This window comes from Mustelus asterias, chromosome 9 (genome assembly GCF_964213995.1).
Source record: "Mustelus asterias chromosome 9, sMusAst1.hap1.1, whole genome shotgun sequence".
Classification (NCBI taxonomy): domain Eukaryota; kingdom Metazoa; phylum Chordata; class Chondrichthyes; order Carcharhiniformes; family Triakidae; genus Mustelus; species Mustelus asterias.
In genome coordinates, this window is record NC_135809.1 from 36957292 (window position 1) to 36977545 (window position 20254).

The 20254-nt window shown below is 44.0% G+C and overlaps 1 protein-coding gene across 1 annotated transcript in view; it reads right to left on the reverse strand.

Moving 5' to 3' along the window:
* The window catches only part of iqsec3a (IQ motif and Sec7 domain ArfGEF 3a), a 237961-nt gene that overhangs the window by 186916 nt on the left and 30791 nt on the right, over nucleotides 1-20254 (reverse strand). Inside the window, exon 2 of the mRNA XM_078220002.1 lies at nucleotides 16636-16939. Coding sequence (XP_078076128.1) covers nucleotides 16636-16836 — 201 coding nt within the window. The 5' untranslated portion in view covers nucleotides 16837-16939. The remainder of the gene's footprint in view (nucleotides 1-16635; nucleotides 16940-20254) is intronic.

Genomic DNA, 20254 nt, shown 5'->3' on the forward strand with positions numbered 1-20254 from the left:
TCGCCCCCCCCCTCCCCTCCCCTTCACTCCAGTAGGGTCCGGCTGCCAGCTCCACACAAGTGGGGAGCTGCTGTAAACCCCACTGGAGTGCAACACTCCTGGCCAGGGGTGGGGAGAGGCTAGCAGGCCCAGAGATTTCAGTCCTGAGCCTGCTAATCATATGTAAATAATATTAAAATTAGAATTAGCATATATTATGCGGCTCTGCGCCAATTTCTGGTGCGGAGCTGATGACACCGGAAATCCGACGCCCAGAGACTCGTAGGGGCCCTAGTACCCAGCGGGAATCCCGCTAAACTGCCTCCGATTGAGTCTGCTGGCCCACTGCATTGCTAAAGCAGCGGGCTGGGAGAATCGCCCCTGTTAACTGCATGCCCTTCGACACTGAAACAGATTGTCCAGCTATCCTGGGGTTGAGCCATTGTAAAGAGCTGTAGCTGATCCCTGGACAACACGATGGCACAGTGGTCAGCACTGCTGCCTCACAGCGCCAGGGACCCGAGTTCAATTCTAGCCTTGGGTGCCTGTGTGGTGATTGGACATTCTCCTCGTGTCTGCATGGGTTTTCCAGGTGCTTTGGTTTCCTCCCACAGTCCAAAGATGTGTAGGTTATATGGATTGGCCATAATAAATGCGCAGGGTTATGGGAATAGGGCAGAGGGGAGGACCTGGGTGGGATGCTCTTTCGGAGACTGGTGCAGACTCGATGGGCTGAATGGCATATTTTTCTGCACTGTAGGGACTCTATAATCTCAGTAAACCATGAGATAAGAGGCTTCACTGAGGGTCGAAGTACATTTATTGAAAAACATCCTTCTGTCAGAAGCAAGAAACTGATCTGGATTAATTTTCAATAGCTGAGTAGATTCCACAGTTATATAACCAGTGTGAGCTTATCTCTTATGAATTACAATTTAATTATCAGTGCTGGAAATCAAATAGGTATTTTCACACCTCACCAATGGCTTGTCATTTCCCAAGATTACTAATGAGCAAAATGCATACGATATTTACCATTTTGAACATTGTCAGATCAAGAATTCAACTTTTATTCAGTTTGATGTCTGAGATATTTTTGTGATTAACCAAGCAGATATCCAGGAACTGATGGCTCTTTCTTCAGTGCAGTCATCAAAGTGAGAGGCAGCAACGATCCAAGTGAAAAGTTATTTTTTTCACTTTTTTCATGCTGCCAGAAACAGACATCTGAATCAGATGCAATGTGGGCTCATTGCAGGTTAAAGCTCCCTCTACCTTGCCCCAGAGCTGTCTCTTAATCCCAGCCTCAGAGGAGCACACAATGGCAGCAAAATGATATGTCGCATATTTCACAAAAGCCCCATCCTGACCTTTCTTTTCCATCATTCACAGAATGCAAGTGCCGCCGATAATATTGCCCATTCCTAATTGCCCTTGAGAAGGTGGGTCACACTTTCTTGAACTGCAGTTGATGTGGTGTCTGTGGAGAATATGCAAACTCCACACTGCCTGTGTGGTGTTTGCACATTCTCCCCGGGTCTGCGTGGGTTTCCTCTGGGTGCTCCGGTTTCCTCCCACAGTCCAAAGATGTGTAGCTTAGGTTGATTGCCCATGTTAAATTGACCCTAGCGTCAGGGGATTAGCAGGGTAAATATGTGAGGTTACGGGAATAGGGCCTGGATGGAATTGTGGTCAGTACAGACTCGATATGCCGCATGACCTCCTTCTGCACTGTAGGGATTCTATGATTCTATGTGGTGTAGGTGCAGCCACACTGCTGTTAGGAAGGGGTTTCAAGGCTTTGGTCCAGGGTCTGTGTGGTGATTGTCCCTTTAAGGGCAACACAGCAGAAGAGGGTCACCTGGTCTGAGGGACCAATTGGGTCCAAGAATGGGTAATCACTCCAGGGGTGCCAGGGATGGAGTACTCTCTTGTGCAGAAGACAGTCTGAAGACGTGTAGAGATTGGGGCAATCGGTGGGCTGCCCCCACGGTAGCTAGGGGAGTGGTGTAGAGGGTATGCTGGGCTCTGTACAGTTTTTCCTTATTAATAAATATCCTTGGTGTTTGTCACAAAGTCTGTGTGCATGCATCATTACAAACAGCAATATATTTCCAAGTCAGCATGGTATATTGGCTTGGAGGGGAACTTGCAGGTGGTGGTGTTTCCATGCACCTGCTCTCTTGACCTTCTACATGGAAGAGGTTTAGAAGGTGCTGTCTAAGGGACCTTGGTGAGTTGCTGCAGTGCATCTTGCAGGTGCTATACACTGCTGCCATTCTGCAATGGTGGTGGAGGGAATGAATGGGATGCCCATCCAGCAAGCTGCTTTATTTTGGATTGTGCTGAGCTTCGAGTGTTGTTGGAGCTGCACTCGTCCAGCTGACAAGTGCTGACTTGTGCCTTGTAGATGTTGGACAGTCTATGGAGTGTCAGGAAGTGAGTTACTTACTGCAAAATTGCCAATCTCTGGCCTGATCTTATACTACAGTATTTATATGGTTGGTCCAGTTCAGTTTCTGGTCTTCCCCCAGGATTTTGATAGTGAGGGATTCAATGATAGTAATACCATTGAGTATGAGGAGAGGATAGTTAGATTCTCTCTTGATGGGGGCCGTTCATTGCCTGGCAGTTGTGTGGTGCAAATATTGCTTGCCACTTATGTCACATCCCACACTGATGTTATCCACAAAGGTGTCTCAACGTGAGACACCTGTTTGTGGTGGTGTATATCATTGTTTCTTAAATAGTGTGAGGGGTCACATGAAACCACCCATGCGAATAAGAAGCCCAGTCACAGTGTGTCAATTACTAAAGACTATTTATTAAATGAAAGAAAATATAAACTACACACGAACAGGACTATAATTCTATAAGACACAAACACACCGGAGTAATACACATACACATAGTTTTATCCAGAAATTGCCCACCGTTCCAAATTATACCCCCAGTAGCTGAACTCAGTAAAACTTCCCATACCCCAAACAACATCCACCTTAAACAAATCTATAAGTTAAATTCAGCTTATAGTTACCACACAATACCAGAGAGATGATCCAGTCCGGGAAGAATCTTTGTCAGGTTCAGCGAAGATAGTTAAACTGTTTTTATGAAGGTTTCTGCATTAACTTAGCTGTAAAACTTTAAGAAGGACCTCTGCTGTCAGCTGGCTTGCTGTTAGCTGTTACACTGGCCTTCCCGTAAGATGTCAAACTGGCCTTCCTATGATATGGTAAAGTGGCCTTCCAGTGACATTAAACTGACCTTCCAGCGATGTTAAATTGTTCTGTCCGCTTCTGAAGGAGTTGACAATTATACCCTTGCCTTTCTTTGATTCTGCCTACCATATATTGGGCCATCCTTCTCTCCTACATTCCTGACTCTTAAAAATTAGCATCTGTATGCCTCCCCTGCTCTCTCGGTCATCTCGTTAAACTGCTTCCTGATGAGAGGGCCATTTACATCTGATCTTATCTAGATGTCTGCTAATCTCATTACTGGGAAAAAGATGCATCTCATCGACTCCTTTGAATATGGGATGCTGGCAGATTCTCCCTTGTTGTTAGGTAAATTACATCACATCACTCCCTTAATTAATCTGGGTCATGTTGTTACCAGGCAAATCCATGACCCTTATCAGACTAAGCCTGAATGTTGTCCAAGTTTTGCTGCATGCAGAAATGAACAGAAGAGTTGCAAATGAACACTGTGCGATGAGAAGCGAAGATCATCACTTCTTACCTTCTGATCGAAGGTCATTGGTCAAGCAGTTGTTTGGGCCTAATGCACTACCATGAGGAAACCCTGCGAGGATGTCCTGGGGCTGAGAAGATTGGTCTCCAAAAACTGCAACCATCTTCCTTCGTGCTAGGATGGATTTCAGCAGTGGAGAGTTATCCCCTTGACTCGGGCTCAAATTCGGTCAAATGCTTCCTGAATGTCAAGGGAAGTTACTGTCACCTTGCTTCTGGAATCCAGCACCTCTGCCCACTTGGACCAAGGATATAAAGAGGGGCTGGATTTGAAGTTTCCCATGCAGGTTCCATCCACCCCAGTTGGGAAACCAATGGGAAATCCATGTCACATTCTGTTCTGAATGTATCACATTTAGCACAGTGGTAGTACCACACAATGTGACGGAGAATATTCTCACTCTGAAGATGGTACTCTGTTTCCTCAAGGATTGTGCAGTGGTCACTACCAATATTATCATGGACAGATGCTTCTGCGACAGCCGGATTGTCGCAGGAGATGTGGAGTAGCTTATTTTCCCTTGCGTTGGTTTTCTAACCACAGCAGATCCAGTTTGGTAGACATATCCTTCAGGACTTGGTCGGCTTGAAAATTCATGGTGCTACTGAGCCATTCTTGGCGATGAACTTTGAAGCTACCTAAAGTACAGTCTGTGCCTTTGCTACTCTCAGTGCTCCTTCTAAGTGGTGTTCAACATGGAGGAACACAGTTTCACCAACTCAGGGAAGGCAGTAAATGGTAGCCTGTAGGATGTTTCCTTGCCCATGTTTAACCTGATGCCATGAAACATCATGGGATCCCAAATCAAAGTTGTTGACTCCCAGGAAAACTCCTTCCTGATTGTATACCACTGTGCTGCCACCTATGGTAGATCTGTCCTGCTGGTGGTGTTTCATATACTAGCAGTGTGGTGCATCTTATCTATACAGGCTGTAGTCTAATTCAGGTAGTTGCTTCAAACTGGTTTATTTACATTATGTACACTGGTGGGCTACTAAATCGGCCCATCCCCATGCTTACTCTGCCGTACAGAGTCGCTATCACATGACTGCTAATGTTGCTGTTACATCATACAAGCATATGAATAGAAACAGAAGTAGGCCATTCGGCCCTTCAAGCCTGCTCCACCATTCAATAAAATCATAGCTGATCTGTTTGTGTATTGCATTCCACATGCCCATCTACCCAATGGTCAACATCACTCATTACCATAACTATTATATTAGACCATTACACTACAGTGGAGCAGAACATACACAGGGATGGTGATGAAGGAGTCTGGGACATTGGTTGGTGAAAATGACTATGCCAGACTGTTGTTTGACAAGTCTGGGGGCAGCTCTCCCAATTATTGGCACAAGTCCCCAGATGTTAGTGAGGAGGACTCTGCAGAGTTGACTGAGGGGGATGTGTCTTCATCATTTCCCTTGCCAAGGTTGATAGTGGATGTTTGCTGATCCATCCAGTTTTAAGAACAAGATTTCAGGTTTAATGCTATCTACGCTGAATTCTGTATATTTTGTGTTCCAATCTCACCCCTGCCAGGGGTGGCACAGTGGTTAACATTGCTGCCTCACAGTGCCAGGGATCCGGGTTCAATTCTGCCCTTGGGTGACTGTGTGGAATTTGCATGTTCTCCCCATGTCTGCGTGTGTTTCCTCCGGGTGCTCCGGTTTCCTCCCACAGTCTGAAAGGCGTGCTGGTTAGGTGGAGTGGCCATGCTAAATTGCCCCTTAGTGTCAGGGGGACCAGCTAGGGTAAATGCCTGGAGTTGGGGGGATAGGGCCTGGATGGGATTGTGATCGGTGCAGACTCGATGGGCTGAATGGCCTCCTTCTGAACTGTAGGGATTCTATGATTCTGTGAAGTGCAGGAAGATTAATTCAAATGACTTCATTTTGCTTAGAAACTTTTTAAACTACAGAGGTGCACACGACAGTAGACTGTGTGTTTCACTCTATATAGTTCTGTTTGGCAAATAAAAGGCAGCTAAATGGTGTTGACTCAAATCCTCCAGCATTCAGATAGTCAGAGAGTGGATGAAAGCTTGACAATGTGTGTCGGGTCCCCACAGTACCCCATGCACTGAAATTGCCCAGGATGTTTAAGTTGCTGATGTGCTGATTTCTGCTGCTCGTGACCCTCCAGGTGTCCCGCCGAAATGAAGCTCAGGATCTGGAGACTTGACTTAGCCTGGAAACGTTATGCTGGTTAGTACCTAGTCTAATGCAGTGGTTAGCCAGCAGAACTGAACTGAGCACCATAACTGACTCCCCCAATAACCCTGTTCCCCCCCCCCCCCCCCCCCCCGACCAATCCAACTAATCCCTGTCACTCCCCCCACCCCCACTATTGCAATGTCACTTGAGGAGAATCAACAAATTGTGTGCATGTCATTGCAGAATCAGGGTGTAAGGAAGCAAATGGTCAGCAGACTGTTGTACTGGTTGTTGCTGTTGTGCATACTGTGAATTGGTATATCATATAACATACATGTATACATTCTGGAATGTATACATGGAATTGGTATATCATATAATATACATGTATACATTCTTCAAGTGTTCCAATAAATAGAACCAATTGATATTTTCCCAGTCCTATATGTGTGAGAGGTGAGATTGCATAATGAAGCCAGAAATGCAACATGGTGACAGCGATGTAAGTGTGAAGGCCGCAAGGGCAGCTACAAACAAACTTTGAAGGGAGGCAGAGTCCCTCCACAGAGAGTAACTCGTAGAACAGTGAGCACCTGATTTGGGGGATAGCTGGCACAGTGGTAAATGGGAGTAATGAGTCTGTTCAGGGTGGCACTGTGGTTTTGCATCAGGCAGAAAAGCTGCCATTGAGGCATCCTCAGGTGCCATTCCCACACAAAAAGTGAGTGAAATGGGAAAACAGCACCACGTGGATGAGTGTGGCAAAAACCCTGGGCAGCAGACAAAAAAACAGAGGGATGAGAATAAAAAAACAGCAGCAACTTGGAAATCTCTATAAAGGGTAGGAAACATCAGGAAGATGAACACGAAATTGCTCGACATGAACTGGAAAGTCGCAGATGTTAGAGCAAATATAGGCTTTTTAAACAAAGAATGGAATTTTTATTGATTTGCCCATCAGCAAACTAGATCAACAAGTGGTGAAAATATTGGAATCAAGGGGCTGCACAGAGTCGTCACATTGGTCCTGTCAGTAGATGATCAGAAGGACCTTGTAAAGCTGTGGAATGTGCTGGAGGATCAGCTCCATGTAAAGATGAACTTCAGAATGCACTGATTGGGGCACAGACACCAGCCACAAGACTCAATTGATCGGGCCGTTAGCAGTGGCCTTAATAAGAACAAGCACTGTGATTTTGTAGAAGTGGAACTGTCTGAACACATAGTGGAGTCATAGATTCAAAGCTGACTGAAGACTTCTAAAAAGTAGGTCATAATATTGAGACACTGCTAAAAGTAGGCAGAAAATATGAAGCTATTATGGCTGGGTGACAACACCTGCAAGCATTGCAGAAACAAAGCAATTCATGAGGGAAGTATGGTCCCCAGTACCCACCGCAAAGCTGTCCTACATTCCAAGGCATGGAGTCTGAGAGGACATTGGGCTCAGCAATGCAGGAAATCTGGTTCCAGAAGTACGATAGAGATTATGATATACAATCAAACAAAAGGTTTGTGCAGCACACTAGCAGCAACAGCAGGGAATGAGCCACAGACCAACATACATGCAAGCACAAATGCTAAGTTATCTTCAACTAGAAAGCAAACAAGTTTTTCACAATGTGAATGCGGCACAATCTGTGGGAAATAGCAAACACAGATTCACAGCCAAAGTCAACATGGGGGCAGACATGAACACCTTACTAGTCAGAATCCTGAAGGACATTTCTCTGGATCATTGGGAGGCAATAATACAACCTACAACAGCTAAACTAACTGCATACAACAGGTGACCTGCTCAACCAGTACATTGACTCTGAAATGCAGCAACCACAAATCTGCATGGAAAACACAATAATTCTACCCAGTGGATACTGGCGGACCAGCAGTAGCAGGATTATCAGCATTTATGGAATTCAACATTGTGACCATGCACGTGATCACCAATGTGCCAATCGCGAGAGAACAGAACAATAATAATCACATCAAGTCAGTGCAAGCAATATAGCCAGACAGATTTAACACTCTAAAACTTCAAAGGTGATGTTGTACTACACTTCAAAAAAGATGCAATTCTAGCAACCAACGCTTCTGAAAAGTGTAGTGTGCACATACAGGGGAGGTTTAAGAGTGGGTTTGATGACATGGAACATAACAGCATTATCCGTTGTGTGGTACATGCTGACTAGTACAGCTCTATCAATTGCACACTGAAAAAAGATGGCACAATCCAGGTACGCTTCGACCCAAGACACCAAAATCTCACACTAAGGAGAAATCCACACAAAATCCAGACATGAGAGGAATTGAATCCCACATTCACAGGAGCAAAACCACAGTTATTGGTCAGTTCATTTGGCAGAAGGATCTCAAGAGATCATTTCTTTCAGGGCATCAGTCAGAAGATACGGTTTCCAGGAGATTATCCTTTCGTTTATCTATTAGTCATGATCTGTTCCAGCAGGGTACGGACAGCATTACAGAATATATTCCTGGATGTGCATGCATTGCTGATGATATTGTGGCAATGAGTAAAACCAAATAAGTGTATGACAGAAATTTATGCTCACTAATGGCAGCAGCTCATTGTGAATGGTGGGAAATGCCAAGTGAATGTGTGTCAGATTAATTTTCTTCAGCTCTATTTATTCAAGTTCTGGAGTCCATCCTGACCCATGCATTTCAAAGACATACGACAAATGTCTACCAATTGGGGCAGATCGAAAGAATATGTACACATTGCGCCGGCTTCAACTGAACAACATAGATGACAACCTTTCTCTGGTTCATTCACCAGGGCAATGTCTTGACCAATCAGAGTTAACTGGCCTGGTTTGAATGTAACAAAGCTTGGCAGTTAACTGTCAGTCATCAGTTAACTGATGCATTCTCCATGGCAACACCTCTACCAATCAGAGTCCACTTGCTAACCAATTAGAACCCACTTCTCAAATGGTTGTGCTCTTTACATTTGGGATCCTTGTAAATGTCCTGATGAGTGCATGGTGAAAAGATTTGACATGTCTTTTTTTTTTGAGTGATATGCCCAGGACAGAGAGGACTTGCAGAGATGCCCCAAATTATTCAACTTCTTTGCACAACACATAGCCAACTTTGCCAATTGAATATGATCACTGAGAGAGCTTCTAAAGAAGGATGTTTCATAAATATAGCATAAGGATCATCAACATGTGTTCAAATTATTTACCCTACTGGAAAATGTTGACATAATTTGCATTCATCATCAATCAACAGCCACCATATGCACTCACTTCTGATCATCTGTGATCAACAGTAATCATTTAGCCACCATTTGACTTCCCAAGTAGCGATCAACTGACATCATTAATCATCAGCTGATAAAATCATAGTGTTTCAGCAACATAATTTGCAATCATTTAGCTTCATCTAATTACCTTCAGCTCTTTGAGGATGTAACCAGCAAGGTGGATAATGGGGAATCTGTGGATGTGGTACATCTAGATTTCCAGAAGGCATTTGACTAAGTGCTGCATAAGAGACTGTACCAGAAGGTTAGTTCCCAGGGGGCTGGAAATAGAGTATTGGCTTGGCTAGATGATTGGCTTACTGACAGAAAGCCGAAGGTTGTGGTAAATGGGTCCTTCACTGGATGGCAACTGTAACTCATGGAGTTCCGCAGTGTTCAGTTTTCGGTTCTCGACTATTTACAATCGATATAAATGATTTGCAAGCAGAGATAAAGTGTAACATTGCAAAATTTGTGGATGATACTAAAATAGGTGGGAAAACAAACTGTGATGAGGAGATATAGAGTTTACAGATGGATATTGATAGGTTAGGAGAATAGGCCAGAATCTGGCAGATGGATTTTAACGTGGAGAAGTGCGAGATTATTCATTTTGGCCAGAAAAATAAAAGGGCAAATTATTATTTAAATGGGAAGCAGATTCAAAGTGCTCAGTGGAGAGGGATCTGGGTGTCCTTGTGCATGAATTGCAGAAAGTGGGTATGCAGGTGTACCATATAATAAGAAATAGAATCTTGGCATTTATTGCAAAAGGACTAGATTTTAAAAGTAAAGAAGTGTTGTTACAATTATATAAGGAGTTGATGAGATGACACCTGGAGTACTGTGTCCAGTTTTGGTCTCCTTACTTGAGGAAAGATGTAGTGACACTGGAGGCAGTTCAAAGAAGGTTCACCAGATTGATTCCAGGGATGAAAGGGCTGTCATACGAGGGGCGGTTGGATAGCTTGGGCTTGTACTCGCTGGAGTTCCAATAAAATGAGGGAAGATCTGATCGAGGTATATAAAATGCTAAAGAGGATTGATAAGGTGGACGTTGAACAGATGTTCCCCCTTGTAGGACCGTCGAGAACAAGAGGTCATAGATATAGTGAGAGGAGGTAGGTTCAAACCGGAGATGATGAGAAACTACTTCTCTCAGAGGGTTGCGAATCTGTGGAGTTCACCACCTAAGGGTGCAGTGGAGGCAGAATCAATCAACAGATTCAAGAAAGAAATAGATATGTTTCCGATGAAAAGTGAGATAAAGGGCTATGAGTAGCAGGCAGGAGAGTGGAGTTGAATCCAGGATAAGATCAGCCATGATCATGTTAAATGGTGGAGCGGGCTCAAAGGACTCAAGGGCCTTCATTCCTATGTTCAGAGCATTCAGAAGCATTCAACTGACATGAAAAGTGAACAGAACTTTCTCTAGTGATCACAATAGAGGTTGATTAAATTTCAGTCATCAGTTGACATCAACATTATTGTGCCATGGATGTTTCTAATGCCTGGCTGACTATGTTATGCATGCATTGTGTAGATTGTTTAACATAGGGTCAGTACATAAATTACTAGCAGGGTGCAAACATGCTTCCCCATTCTCCTGCACTCCTTTCCTTCCCAATGATGAAAGAACAAGAACAAAGAATAAAGAAAAGTACAGCACAGGAACAGACCCTTCAGCCCTCCAAGCCGGTGCCGATCATAATACCCTAACTAAATCAACAAAAACCTTCTGTCCTTACTCGGTCTGTATCCTTCTATTCCCTCCCTATTCATGCACCCAAAGCTTTGTCTCATCTTATCCATGCCAATCAGACCCCTCCACACCCAGTAAGATGCCTTGACCATTCAAATCTCCAAGGGAATTACTCACTGGACTCCTGACAAAGCCATTTCATGTTCCTTTTTCATAATCCTACTGATTCCATTGAGTCGAATATGCACTAAGCATAAGCTTTATCAGCATAATTACTGTGTGGAGGGGATACACAGTCAATACTTTCGTTTACAAAATTATTGTGATGGAGTAGATATCAAGCTGGTTAATACCTCCACTGTTAAGCAAATGGCATGTTGTGTAAAGTCATTTTTTAAATTCCTGAATGACCATACATGTTCAGGAAGCTTATAAAACCTCATTCCATTTCCCAAAGGGAAAGAATTACTGGAAATTGGTTATGAATTTGGAGTTAGTTTATAAGTAAATGGCCCATGTTATTAGATTTTTACTACAAGTTTTTTTACAAGCCATTTGGTTCAAAAACAAGTCCCCAAAATGTCCTGGAAAATGCAACAAATTTGACCAATCAGAGTAAAGAAACACCTCTCAAAGGCCCAAAGGCTGGCGCAGTGGCAGTGAGTGAGGCCCAAAGATCAGAGTGGTGATGGGGCACAAGGCCTGAGGACCAGAGTTATGGTGGCAAGGCTGAACCAGGCTTAATGACCATAGCAGCAGCTACGGAATTTGCCCCCGCTGTCCCGCAACCTGAGTCTCCACTTGTCCCACATTCCTCCAGCAGTGACTGGGAGGACGGCTCCAGGTCTCCTTTTGCCATCGCCCGACCATCTTTGACGTCTGAACATGGGCAGACCACAGTCAGCCACCATGGATTGCAACCTGGATAGGATAAAGGATTGGGGTGTGGACTTGCATTTAGGATTGAGGTTGGGGTTGGTCCACACAACAAGCCCGATTCGTCAGCAAATAGGGAGGGGAGAAACACTTCCACATATCAGGGGTGACTAGGGATTCCAGGAACATGTTCAGTTTGAACATGCTTTCGTGCATGCTGCAAATGAAACCATCCACTTTGAAGAGCAGTATCAGCTTGGGACAAAATCACTTTGAAGGGGAAGATGACGATGAATGTAGCATAATCGGGGTAATGGTGTGATGGTAATTTTTGGAAATCACAGGGGTTAATTTTTAGCTAACGTGTGTGCATATGTTTGAGACTGTGGGTGCAAGACTGAATAGCTGTGTTTGTGTTTGGGTATTTGAGACTGTGTGAGATAGCGAGTATGTGTGCAATGAGTGTATCAGAGACTATGGCCGAAATTTTACTAACACGGAGAATGGCATTTTCCATTGGCCTCGGACGGGATCATACAAACCTCGGGCGGACGTGCCAATAAAATTCCACCCTATGCGTGACTGAATACCTATTCATTGTGCATGAGACAGTGTGACACATTGACAGACGGGCAGTAATGAGGGAGTGCCACACTGTCGGTTGGGGTCAGTATTGAGTCAAGTTGTTGTGACGTTCTGAACCAACAATCCTCCTTCAATCAACAACATTGCTACAGATTAACTGGTTATTTATTCATTTTTTTAATGGGATCTTACTGTGTTGCAAATGGGTCCTGTCTTTTTTCCGTAAAATCATGGTTAATACTCATTGGTGACATTCACTACGCAAGCAATCAGGATCACAGAATTGTTACAGTACATGAGGCCACTCGATCCATCATGTCTGCCTATCCTCTCCGAACGAGCATTTCACTTAATGCCGTTCTCCTGCCTTCTCCCATTGTTCCTTTTCAGACAGCATTCTAATTCTCTTTTCAGTGCCTCGATTAAACCTGCCTTCACCACACACTAAAGCAGTGCATTACAGACCCCAACCTCGTGCTGTGCGCAAACATGTTTCCTCATGTCGCTTTTGCTTCTTTTACTAATTGCTTTGAAGCTGTGCCTTCTCGATCTCAATCCTTCCATGAGTGATAACAGACTCTCAACTGTCTACTCTGCCCAGACCCCTCATGATTTTGAATATCTCCATCAAATTTCCTCTCAACCTCCTTTTCTCTAAAGAAAACATTTCCCATGAACCGTATGCAAGAATCTTTTCTGCATTTTCTCCAATGCCTCCACATCCTTCTTCTTGCTTGAGTCAACACTGTCCTTTTTTGAGAAGATTCTGGCCCAAGTCTATATTCAGATAATTAAAGTCTCCCCTTATAACGACTCTATGGACAGGAATTTCTAACTGTGCGTGCCCCAAGATCAGAAATTCTTGCCCAAGCTCCATGAACCTTTACATGGTCTGCCAAATTTTCTGTCTCGTCTGCTACGATTCCCACGGCAGGCGAGATGGGAAATTTTTGGCCTATATTTTTACACCTCTCTCTAATTTCCTTGCATATTTGTTCCTCCACATCCTTCCCAATAGCTGGTAATCTACAGACTACATCAAGCAATGCTTTTGCACCTGTTTTGTTCCTTAGCTCTAGTCAAATTGATTTGGCACAAGCCCCTGACAAGTGCACCATCCAGATTGCAACGTCTTCCAATAAAAATACCCAGAAATGACTTCGAAGCCCGTTACAAACTGGGTAGCAAAATGGTTACTGCAGAAAAACTGAGCAGGCCACTAAATGCGATAGAAACTGTGAATTCTTTGCTAGACCTAAAAATAGATAGCATTGACATCAAAGTAGAAGATATCCTCAATGTCAATCTGATGAATTTGGTTAACACAAGTGCAACCAACCTCAGCAGGAAACAGTGAGTGATCATGACTAAAAGCATTATGGGGAGTTATTACAGAAGGTTGGCCTGATACAATACAAGAAGTGACAAACACCCTGAGATGTTCTTAACCATGCAGAGATGAATAGGTATTTCAAGAGGTGTGATTTTCAAAGAAAAACCAGAATATAATGCCGCATTTACACCAGGGATATATGGGCATTCATGCAATGAGGTACCTGGCAAGGAAAACAACAATATCAAGAGGGTAGTGAGGATGCCTGAAGGATACCAGAGTCATCAATCACACCAACATAAAGAGTCACGACAACCCACAAGGTTCCAGTGCACCTTTGTTCCAATATTGCAACACATTTATTCAGTGTACATGATGGCCACACAGTGGTTAGCACTGCTGCCTCACAGCACAAGGGACCCAGGTTCAATTCCGGCCTCACGTGATTGTCTGTGTGGAGTTTGTACATTCTCCCCGTGTCTGTGTGGGTTTCCCCCGGGTGCTCCGGTTTCCTCCCACAGTCCAAAGATGTGCAGGTTAGGTGGATTGGCCATGCTAAATTGTCCTGTAGAGTCCAAACAATGTGAAGGTTAGGTGATTAGTCAACATTAATGTGTGGGGTTATGGGGATAGGTCGGGTGGGTGGACCTGCGTAAGATGCTGTTTCGGTGAGTTGGTGCAGACTTGATGGGCCGAATGGCCTTCTTCTGTACTGTCGTGGATCTACGGTGAATGTCTCCTGGGTACTGATTACTTTTCCAAATTCCAAATTTACGATCATCAGACTATTGAAAGATACCTTGATTGCACCCGTGGTAGACACAATGGATGGGACTTTACGGCCTCGCTTGTCCTGAAACCATAAAATCCTGCTCCGGCTCAATGGACTTTCCCATGCTCCGCCTCTCACCCGCTCCAATTCCCATGGCGGGCAGGGTGGTAAAATTCCAGCCAATGAGCACAATATTCAGTTTGTTTTATACATCTGAAGAGATTATGTCAGACAATGTACCAAGTGTCTGTATGGACTTTGCACATTCTCCCAGTGTCTGCGTGGGTTTCCTCCGAGTGCTCCACTTTCCTCCCAGAGTCCAAAGATGCGCAGGTTAGATGTACTGGCTCTCAAATGATACACAGAGCTCACTCTTTTCTGTAAACAATTTTACGAACCATCCTACTGTGTATGTATTCTGTATGTAATGTTATCTTTGGGGAAACAAAGGGTATGTTTCAATGTTACTTTAAGAAAATATGCAAATGTTGTACACGTGTCATCATGGAACTAGGATGTTAACTCAGATGCATCTGATCAGCAGGCTGAGTGAATGTTAGTGCTGGTGGTTGTTGTATGTTGAATCTCTAGAGTTTGTTTGTTGAGCTCTCCTATATATTTATATATATATATATGTAAATTTTAATTTTCAAATAAATAGAAACTACATGTAGTTTACCAATCCTGTGTGTGATTGGTGAGTTTGTATAAAGAAGCCAGAAATACAGCACTGACTACCCAACTAGCTATTCAACTATCCACTCACCCATCCACTCACTGAAAGACTTGAGACATTTAATAACTTACCTGAATGTGGCAGCAACTGTTGAGCAAAAGAAGTGTGTCCTATTTTTGTCCATCTTTTCTTGTGTTCAACCACCTTCCCGATGCTTGTCTGCGCTGACCCCTTGCTGCTTCAGCCAGGAGCAGACGTCCTGGCTGAAAAACTGCAAAATGGGTCAGGGTGCAGAAATCTTCATGGGCAGTGTCAATGCACGAAGCATCAAGACCGACTGGAAGATCTGGCTTAATATTTCCATCTAAATGTCCTTCATTGAATTAGAGATTAAATAATGCCCTCTGATTTGGCAGGAAAACAGAAATTAAAGACATAGAGTCATAGAATCCCTACAGTGCAGAAGGAGGCCATTCAGCCCATCAAGTCTGCACTGACAACGATCCCACCCAGGCCCTATCTTGTAACCCTACGTATTTACCCTGCTAATCCCCTGACACTAAGGGACAATTTATCATGGCCAATCAACCTGACCCGCACATCTTTGGACATCAATTGAAAAGACACCAGACATGATTCATCCATTTTGACAGCACGTGCCCATGCCGGCAGGAAAATCAGAGTGTTTGCCATTGGTGTTAGCAGCAGCTTGGGGGTGAGATTCACACACCTTAACCATTTAAATTTATGCAGTGTGAAACACCTCCGCCAGCCCGGCTGTTCAGAGAATGGGTGCCATTTTTAAAGGGTGCCCCCAGTCCGAGTCCACCCAACCCCCAGGACCCTTTGGGGACTCTCCCTCTGCATCAGAAGGACACATGGACACTGCACTTACCTCCTTGACTTCCCTTGGGGTCCAACATACCAGGTCCACACTGGTCATGACCAGCACCAAAGCTCGCCTGGGAGGTGGGAGGTGGGTGAATGGTGGGAGGGCATTGAATTGAACTTCCAGCCTTCTAATGACATTTAAATCAACACTTTCTGCATAATCATCAGGTTCCTGCTCTGGTCGGGTCAATGGGGAGGACTGCGAATTGGCAGCACCGTGGTGCGATCCTGTTTTAGCCCCGACACTCTATTCAGCAGGACACCTGGGTTCCCGCTAGCAGTGAAGGGGGCCGGTGAATCCAGCCCATCATTAGATTCATCACTGAAAAGGTACAGCTCTCATCATTTCTGTCATAACAATGTGTCGTTAGTACAGTGATGTCTTTACTGAACTTTATGGTTCTTTGACATGTCCTAGTGTTTATCAATAACAGGAGATGATAATTTTGCTGGACACTATAATAAAAAGATGCCTCTTGTTTTTCTTTTAGTTTTCGGATAATGTCGTTATGGGAAAAATCCTAATGGTAACTAGTAATTTTTTAAATCTTGTACTCAGCTTAAACCTTCTTGTTCCTGGCACCAAGCACCTTTGTGTTTTTGTATTACAGATGTACCGTGCCAGATGTTTGTAATACCTGCTTATTTTTGAGATCCATTGACAGCTCGTAATCGGAGGCGGGTAAGTGTGAGCATGTCGCTGTCCCTTTGCTCCGTTGCATTCTCATTGGTGAGGCAGTGTGGTGCAGGCTGGCTTTCTGCACCATTGTGGAGGCAGGAACCACACGGCATGGCTTTCCCTCCTTGGTGTCCGCTAGCAAACATTTCACTTGGTCCATGCCAGATCCATCAGAAACGCCGATTTCACATTCTCCCGGGATTTTCGTCGGACCATCTGCCTCCGAGTTAATGGATTTGCCTCCAGGAGAGATGGTTTCATTACTGCAAAATTAAGGTGAGATACACGCTGTTAGTAACAGGCACCATGCAGTGGGTAAGTTGTAGCCCTCTTTGCCACCTCCCTCACTGATTCACATGAGGTGACTGCACATGGAAAGATCAGTTTATAATTACAACATACAATTGGGAAACAGTAGCAATGCAGGAAGCTGCAAATAAAAAGGGATTAGATCTAAACTCAAACAGTAAGTTTGAATGTGATTTCCCGGGGAGTAATTTTAACTCACCTGGCAGGCAGCGGTCAGGATTAGATTGGCCACCTTTTTTTAAAAAAACAACTGTCCAATTTTACTTCCTATTAAATGTTAATGAAATGTATAAATCAAACAGCCCCCCGCCACCATCTCCCTATATCTCAGAGTCAGGGACAATTGCTGTTTCAAATTCAACACAGCTACAGCTGACAGAAGTCTATGGCGAGACATCTAACTGTGTCCATATTTATACTGGCTCACTCACTAAAATTCCGGCTTTTTGTCTTTCATTGTAATTACTTGACTAAAATTCAGAACAGTACCTCCATTCTCTTTATAATAAGGAGACAGATTTTAAAATGTTCAGTGTCTGTGCTGAATCTATGAATTAGGTGCCAGCTGCATGTGCAGGGCCTACTGAGGCCTGGGTCAGCTGAGCACCTGATGTAACCCAATGTGACCAGGATGTACCTGTGGTACTGAGAGTGCGTGCAGACTGACACACACAAATGTACAAATTCAGCCTAAAGCCCTGTGATGAATATCTAGTTCATAGCACCAGGGACCCAGGCTTGCTTCCCGGCTTGGATCACTGTCTGTGTAGAGTCTGCACGGGTTTCCTCTGGGTGCTCCGGTTTCCTCCCACAGTCCAAAGATGTGCAGGTTAGGTGCATTAGCCATGATAAATTGCTCCTTAGTGTCCTGGGATGCGTAGGTTAGAGGGATTAGCGGGGTAAATATGAGGGGTTACGGGAATAGGGCTTGGGTGGGATTGTTGTCTCTGCAGACCCGATGGGCCGAATGGTTTCTATGGACTTTCCAACAGAGGACCCCACCCAGGTCCTATTCCCGTAGCCCCATGTATTTACCCCACAGATCGCCCTAACCCACACATCTGGGATCACTCAGGGAAAATTTAGCATGGCCAAACCACCTAACCTGCACATCTTTGGAGTGTGGGAGGAAACTGGAGCACCCGGAGGAAACCCACGCAGACACGGGGAGAACATACAAACTCCACACAGTCACCCAAGGCCAGAATTGAACTTACCGCTATGAGGCAGTAGTGCTAACTACTGTGCCACCCTGCCACCCCTCATGCTTCATGTTAATATTTTAAAGATAATGTTTAGTTCTGCAAAAATTGCTATTGTCAAACTAAGGTAACTAAAACGCTCAAATTTAGAGAATTCCAGAACTCCTAAAAGAAAACGACAGTGTAAAAGGTTACCCATTTTGGTTTAATTGAGTCAGAGCAGAAGAAATGGAGCCATAAGCTGGAGACGGGCTTATTTAATTAGAGAAACGGAGACATGGGCTGGAAATTTCCGACCTCACGGCTGGGATTCTCCAGTCCTGCTGCAGTGAATGGAGATTTAGCTCAGCACCAAATTCTCCATTCTCGCTGGCAGTGGTGGCAAGACGAATGACATTGGAGAATTCCAGCCATGATGTCTACACTGCAGGCATAGGAGTGCAGGCCAAATAAATGTTTTGTATTTTGGAGTTAAGGTAGTTTAGAAGCATTCAGTAAACCTTGGAAGGCGATACATATCCTCATGGAGATGGCTAGATCTTGGTCCTCTGGTTTGAAGTTATTTGCGTGTTTACTGGGAGAGTTGTTGGTTGCATTTGGACCTCCTGTGATTTGCAGCTCAGCAAGAAGTCCTGGCAGCTCTTACCTGGCTCCAGGCAATTAGGGCTGAGAGTAGTCCTGGTGAACTGAGAAGGTAACACAAGGGCACTGGTTCTGTGCTAGGCTATTGCGGCATAGAAAACCCATGGGTTTATATTAGAAGGGGAAGTTACTCCATGTTTGATCAAGAAAGAGTCCTGAAAGATTGTTATCCTGAGAGACACTGGTTCCGCTATTGTTAGCGAAGGATCTGGACCTTTCTTCAGGATATAATAATGGAGTACTGAGGAGAAACATGTGCCTTCCCCACTGCATAAAATAAATATAAATTGTGTTCTGATGAAATGCTGTGTGTGGTTGGAATTGTTCTGAAATTACAAATTAAAATATAGATTTTATATTGGGAAACAATGTTTTGTTTCCAACAATCCAACAGTCACAATTCAGCAATGGTTCCTGTGATTAAAACTTCCTCACTTACCTGTGATCCAGTTAAGAAACAGGCAGAATTTTCCCACTCCACCTGCCACGGGAATCGTAGCAGGCAGGACTATGCAGAGGTCCACTGACCTCGGGATTTTCCAGTCTTGGGGCGAGCGCGGCCAGAAAATCCCGCCCAAGGTGTTGCAAGAAAAGATACTGGTGGAACAATTCTAGTAATAGAGACAGTGCAGTGGCACCAAAAGTGCCTGTAGAGTTTCCAGATCTAAATTTGTCACAAACAAAGGACTGAAATCTCAGAATAACCCGAAAGGGTTACTGACAGTTAACCTCGAATTAAATGGCCCTGTCAGCGCTGAGACAACACAAGAATTATCACGTCAGTCAGTGTTGAGACACAGAACACAACTAAAAAAAAACATGCAACAGAACTGAGTTTAAAAGACCAGCTACAACCTCAGAATGGAAGGAATAAAGTAATTCTGAATTGCACGGATGTCTTAAAAAGAAAATTCAAGATCCAAAATGACGAGGCTGTTGACATTGTTCAGAAAGAATTAAATAAAATTCAAACTGAATGGAATCAGGAGAAATTGAAGGATTACAAATTGTTTAAAGATCAGACCCAACAAGACGATCAAACCTCTCTGCTTGAGCATAAAAGACATCTGAATGATGTTCCTGTAGCGGCTAAGGAAGATTTTGACCTAAGTAGTAATGACTTGATGGCACAATCTTAAACAGAGAATGTAAAATGATTGAGTCTGGGAAATGTACTTAAAAATAAGGATTCGCGACACCTAACAAAGAGGACAATTTAACTATGGACTGACTGAGGCATTCTTTATAAATGAAAAAGCTATTTAACATGGAAGTCAATCCGGTTCAAAGGCTGAAATCAGCAAAGATTGTTTTGAAGACTGATCTTGAAAATTCATAGAAACTAGAAGCAGGAGTAGGCCATTTGGCCCTTCAGGCCTGCTACGCTATTCATTTTGATTATGGCTGATCATCAAATTCAATATC